The following is a 6,422-nucleotide window of genomic DNA, read 5'->3' as shown; positions in this document are numbered from 1 at the left end:
TCCACCGCCCCTGCCATGCCCGGCTGGGAAGCGATCGTGTTTATTCCAGGCAGGGGGTGGGGCGGGATCCTGGTGGTGAGGGCCATGAGGAAGCGCTGTGCTTTCTGACCAGCCCGCTGCCGGTTCCGGCCCTGCTCCCACTGGTGCTCTCGAGACGTGTTATAGGGGGAAGGCCCAGTATTGAAGAAGCGGTTTTGAGGATCTGTGGGTTGCAGGCTTTTTAACCCTCCTAAGCACAATCTAGATCAGAAGGGTGAGCTAGAGCTTGTGAAGTGCCAGTATCAAACTCTTTAAGTATAAAACTCTTTAAAAAATACTCTGCCTAAAATGTCTGTAGTACTCCGCATGATTTCCCAGTGAATTTAGTGCACTGTCTCATTTCCAGTGTATGCCACTAACCCTGTATGATGAAAAGCAAAACTAAGAAGACCTTCTTGGATTTTTTTATTGTCTTTAGCATTATAGCAGCTTCTTTTGTCTGTTTTTAGTTGGGATGAAACTCATTTTGGGAAGATGGGAAGTTACTACATTAATCGGACCTTCTTCTTTGATGTCCACCCCCCTCTGGGGAAGGTAAACTGCTCTTCTGTTACATGTTTTAGAAGCTACAGGAGTGGGCTGACAGAAGTCTTCCCCTTCCTTCTGGCTGAAGGATGTAACGAACACCAGTACCGCTCCTAACTGTTGCTGGCATCATGGTAATCTGCATTCTATATCCAGAGCCTAAACTTGCATCTTTTTTATGAAGACACTCTGAATTTGTGAAAACAAAACCGTATTGCATATTCAGTATTTGAAAGTCTTGAAATAAAAAAATTGCACGTGGCACTTTCGTGGTTTGGAGGGGACGTGTCATAGAAGCCTACAGTTCAAAGGAAGCAAACAATTCCTCATAGCTTATGTGCAAGTGAGATTCCTATCCTGAAAAGGACCTGAAAGCTCTGAAAGCCTCACCTTGCTATTCTGTAGTCAAAGAGCTTGTTCTAGCAACAGTGTGCAGTGTTGATAAATATGTCTCCTCCTGCCTTATAAAGGTTATCTTCCTTTCAGGCTGAATCTCCTTAAGCTATAGGAATAGGGAGCTATGGGAGAATCTACAGAGACAGAATTGTCTTTGCTAAATCCTACACCTGGTATTTCTCTTGGGCTTCAGTCGTCCTTATAGTCAGCAGCCAAAGTCCTGAGCCCTTCTGATCTTGTCTTTAGACAAAGGACAGTATGTACATGTATGAATTCTGTACATAGACTTTTGTTTGAATTATGCATTTGAATTAAGTATCTTCTCATCCTCTCTTATCCTCTGGATCAGACTTGACTGCTATAAAGATCTTACCTGCTGCCGCCTTGGATATTTCTTCCTCCATTGACGTTTCCCTGACAGTTTTTTTGACCTTTCCTCTTCAGATGCTGATTGGACTTGCTGGCTACCTTAGTGGATATGATGGTACATTTCCTTTCCAAAAGCCAGGGGACAGATATGAGCAGCATAACTACATGGGAATGAGAGGGGTAAGGCTCTACAGGCTGGTATCAAGCTGTTCAGCTTTCCTGTGCTTTTCAGTACAGAGTCTTATGTCATAAGAACACTCTCCTGGATCACACCAGAGGTCTTTTCTGCCTTGTGCCTTGTCTTTAAGCTCCTTAGAAAAGTATTAGTGGTTGTACTGTGAATAAGTCTTAATGTCTGGTTATGAGAGGCCAGGTAAGAAAGTAAGGTGATTATTCAGGCTAACTGTTGCTGCTAGTTAGTGGGACCACTCCTGAGTGGGACAGATATCTTGCCTGTTCTGCAAAGGGAACATTGCTGAGCTTGAGCTTCTGCTTACTCCATTGTGCCTGGCTGCTCTGCTGTGGGGAGCCAAGGATGTCAAAAAGCCAGGATCATCCACTGCCACCTGCAGTTTGCCACCACCAGTGACACTGAGCTAGTAAGCTGATGGAACGGAGGGGAAATTCAGAGTGGTATTCTATCTGAAATCCTGGCTGTACTGCTATCTAGGAAGACCAAGAGCCATAAAACTGACAGTGGATAACACAAGCCAAGAGAAGAAACAGAGGCTAGTTGCTAGTACCTAGAAAGAAGAACAAAAACTGGGAAGGCATATTTTCTTGGTTTAGTTACTGGGTCTCCAGTAATTTATGGTTCTAGATTTCCCTGAGCCAAAGGTGGAAGAAGTGCTGGAACCAGACACTGAAGAGAACACATTTTACTGTGATGCTGCTCTCTTTTGTTTTGATTTCTGTTCTTCTTCCTCTGACTATCCTTGGTCTCATTTGTGTTAGGGGGGTGATACTGGTCTGCTAAAAATATAAGTTACAGGTGTATTTTGTTCTTAGGTTTTATATTCTAATATCTTGTTAGATTGAGTATGGTGGATGTGTAGCGCACCTAATTGACATATCTTTTTGTAACTATCTGATTCAGTCTAGCAAGAGAGTTATTACTGACAGCTCTGCAGAACAGAGTAAGCAGCTGTCCTTATCTGAGCAGTATCTTTGTTCATTTGTCTTTTGTCTGATGTTCTCAAGTGAGTCAGTTCAGCTACTGCAGCATCTCCTGTTGTCAGTAGGTGTGGAAGATGAAGGAAGGGAAAGGGAATAGGTGCATATTCACCTTGGGGAGGGTTATAACTTCTCTTGTGATCTTTTCCTGCAGTTCTGTGCTTTCCTTGGCTCCTGCCTGGTTCCATTGGCCTACCTCACAGTGTTAGAACTGTCAAAGTCACTGCCAGCAGCCTTACTCACAGCTTTCATCCTTATTTTTGGTAGGTGTTCCTGCTACAGCAAAATTGAGCAGGTTAATTGTTCAGAAAATTTAATGGTGTGTTACCCAGCCAGGGGACATTGGGGTTATTAAGAGAGTTTCCCAAAAGCAAAGTAATTCTGCTTTATATATATGAAGTTTTTTAATTGATGGTCCCCTTGAGAATTTTACAACCTTGTTTAGTTCATAGGTACTTCTGTTGTCTGAATTACCACAGCATTGGATTACATTTTGCCTCAATGCTAAGAATTTTTATAAGACAGATGGGAATGATTTTGCCCAGAAGTGAAATACTGGTGTCTCCCATATGAATTATAGAGGTATTTAACAGCATTACAGGGGAAGAATTCACAGTAAGAAATGAATAAGTTCCTTGTTGAATTGAGCCAGGTGGAGAAATTAATAATTACAAATGAAGTTACCCAAATTGGGGGTTTTGTGAGGACACACAGATACTGAGGCATGGAGACTTAAAATACCCAACTCATTATTTATTTAATAGGTAACTTCTGAAAAATTACTATTCCTTTAGCATCCTCTGGCACCGTGCTGGTGCCTTAGTATGTAGATCATTGCTGTCTGTAACATGTTCCATCTGAATATGGAACTTAGCAGCACTTCCCAAATGATGTTTCATAGATACTGTTGTACTGTGTGTTTTTGTGAATTTTCTGTTTGTTTTGTTGGGTTTATTTGTATTTGTTACCCAAGTAGAAGTTGAAATGTTCTGATCTGCTTCTGTTTCTAAAATTTCCCTTATTCCCCTTGTCCTCACTACGCTGAGGAAACTGGCTTTCTGCAATCTTGGATTCACTTTGGAACTACAAGCCTTTTTGACATTGTTGCGTATCTCTTTGCAGATACAGGCTGTATTACTTTGTCTCAATATATTCTGCTGGATCCCATTCTGATGTTCTTCCTCATGGGAGCTGTTCTGAGTATGGTGAAATGTAACAGCTGTGCAGATAGGTAAGATAAAGATGATAACTTTGTTAAATTATAGGTGCTCAGCTTTCACGCAGATGAAGGACATGTCTGCCACTTGGTAGTCTGGGTGAACGGCTGATAGGTGATCGTTTCAGGAAATGTGGAGGTGAAAATGGCTTACAGTAGGGGAGATAAATTTTTAGCATGAGGATTTGTGAAATTACAGAGAAAGTATCATGGCTGGGGTAAACCAGGAGTGGTACTCACATAGATTATTTTAGCATGAAAGGAAATTTCAGCAGAAATAGTGTTTATAGAACTGTGAATCTTGAAAATGAATGTTAAAGCTTTTTAAAACTTGACAGGAAAGAAAGCTAGTGTAAGGTTTTGTAGGTCAGAGAAGGAGGAATGAAGGATGCACGTAACCTGTTCAAGGCTTCGCTCCTTAATGACAGAAAATATGAATTTGTTATCTTGAACCAGTCACTTTGTCTCCAGGCTGGAGAAACACAGCTTGTCTGTGACTGTAATCCTGTAAGCACTTATAAAATCTTGTTAGCTGAGGTAAATAGTATAATTTATTTGGTTTAGAAAAATTGGTACCAAAAAATTGACTGAAGTATAGCCAGAACATTTCTGAATAAAGTAGTCAAGTTGCTGAGGATATGTGCTACAGACCAGTCCAGAGGGGAATGGTGATTTATAGGCTATGTCAAATGGCTTCTTTGTGGCTGGGCTGCACAGAGTAGTTTCCCCAAATTGAAAGACAGAAAAGCTTAGCATACTGTGTTATGTATGAGCAATTTTTGATTCATGAAATGCTCAAGAACTGATCATATCAATCTTAGAGTGACTGCTGCACACATGGCTAAAATGCAGCCTGCAGTGTCATGTAGGGCCATGCAACACCATCCTTAGCTACAACACATACCCTAGGAAGTGCAAGCACTGAATTGCAGGGCAATGTTTGATCAGCAATGTGCGCCTTGACCTGAACTTATTTCTCATGTTTTGAGAGCTAATCCTGTTTTCAAACTAGTTGATTTTATGCAAATTAAAAGCCAGCCATAGCTATTGTGTTGCCTATCAGGTCATGGGGATTTTGTCTAGTCACAATACAAGCATCAAGGCATCAGGAGTCAGTAGGAAGAGGGTTTTAAATTCTGCTATCATCTTTTCTCATCTTTTCTCTGTGGTTCAATTTTAGTTTAATTTGTAATTTGTTTGCTTGTTGCTTTGGGTAGATGCTTTCCACTATGGCCTTTCTGCTTTAGGGAAAGTAGCTGCTCTTTTTCTCCTATTGTCCCCCATGTCCTTAGCTTTCTGAGAGAAGTCAGTTTGTATTTTATGGAGCAGAAGTCCTGTTCCTATTTTCAGACCTTCCAAGTGTCAATCTTTCTTCACACTAGTATTTTAGCTTATACGTGGTGTCTGTGCTTTCTTCCTTAAAGGGGAGATTTAGGGCTGCCTTCACAAGCCTGTATCTGAAGCCAGTGTCCTTGCATCATTCTAAAACTAATGAAAAACTTATCTGTCTTTTCCTCATGGGCTCCTGAGAAGATGGAATGTAATTTTGCAGGGTAACTGATTTGCTGTTTATTTTCCTGATTGCAGATGCCCATACATGTAGCCATCAGTTATTCACTGACTGCTCTATCTGTTCTGCAGGCCATTTTCTGCCTCCTGGTGGTTCTGGATGAGTCTCACTGGCGTGAACCTTGCTGGAGCAATGGGGGTAAAGTTTGTGGGCCTTTTCGTAGTCCTCTTGGTTGGCCTGAACACAATGTATGACCTATGGGACTTGCTGGGGAACCTCAGCCTGTCACTGGTAAGGTCAAAATCTTTTCTTTTTGTTAAGGGTTTCTTTGTTTTGTTTACTTTGTGATTCCCCTAGTGTTTGACAGCCTTGTAACTAGCCAAACAGCAGTATTCTTTTTGCAGCAAACAGGGCAATCTGAGGTGGACAATGCTAATTAAAGGCGGATGTTATAATGGAAAAACTATTGCCATACATTTGAATAAAACCCAAACCAAAACAAAAAATACCCTGAATGTGCTTTAGCAAAGTATAATGTCATAAGAGCACAGCAAAAAGGTGATTTTTTTTTTCCCCAAGATGAACTATTTCTTTTCCAGTTGAATGAATTTTATTTCAGTCTAGGCTAAAAATGCTCATTGGGAATGGCTGTACAATGGCCCAAAGCAAGATGTTGTCCAGCCCTGTTTCATGACCTTCTTAGGAGTATGTGCTACCTGGCAGAGAGGCATGTCATGCAGCACCGAGCTTGCATAAGCAGTGTGAGCTCCGGCTCTGCCTTGTGAGAGTATGGGGGCATAGGCCATATAGCAGCAGCATGCTATAGTCTGTCATCAGTCACCGCAATGCTCTGTAACTTGCATTCTCCGTAGCCAGTCCTGAGAATGAAGGCAGCTATAGCCTTTTTGATTTCACACACATGTAGTTCTTACAAGCTGTAAGAAATTCGCTAGTGTGTTTGAGTGCCCTGTTCTAATATTGCATTTTATATTTGAGGACTGTGAAATCTGCTGTTTGGAGAAATACCTTGATGTTCCATTTGCTGCCTTGCAACCAGCAGGAAAACAAATTCTCCAAGCACATATTTTAAAATGTGTTCAGTTCTCCTCTTGTTTCAGCCTTTTCTGAAGCTTAAATTCTATTTTTTTCACTTACTTTTTTTGTCCTGTTTGTTTCATAAACAGTGGGAGAGTT

General features: G+C 41.2%; 1 protein-coding gene across 1 annotated transcript in view; it reads left to right on the top strand.

Moving 5' to 3' along the window:
* The first annotated feature begins 513 nt into the window (after positions 1-513).
* POMT2 (protein-O-mannosyltransferase 2) overlaps positions 514-6,422 on the top strand; it is a 23,236-nt gene continuing 17,327 nt past the window's right edge. The window contains exons 1-5 of the mRNA XM_010022599.1: positions 514-573; positions 1,405-1,509; positions 2,657-2,765; positions 3,625-3,733; positions 5,360-5,519. Of these exons, the coding sequence (XP_010020901.1) occupies positions 514-573; positions 1,405-1,509; positions 2,657-2,765; positions 3,625-3,733; positions 5,360-5,519 (543 nt within the window). The remainder of the gene's footprint in view (positions 574-1,404; positions 1,510-2,656; positions 2,766-3,624; positions 3,734-5,359; positions 5,520-6,422) is intronic.

This window comes from Nestor notabilis, unplaced genomic scaffold (assembly GCF_000696875.1).
Source record: "Nestor notabilis isolate BGI_N333 unplaced genomic scaffold, ASM69687v1 scaffold35100, whole genome shotgun sequence".
Taxonomy (NCBI): Eukaryota; Metazoa; Chordata; class Aves; order Psittaciformes; family Psittacidae; genus Nestor; species Nestor notabilis.
The sequence above is the reverse complement of the archived record's forward strand: the minus strand, read 5'-3'. Positions and strand labels throughout refer to the sequence as shown.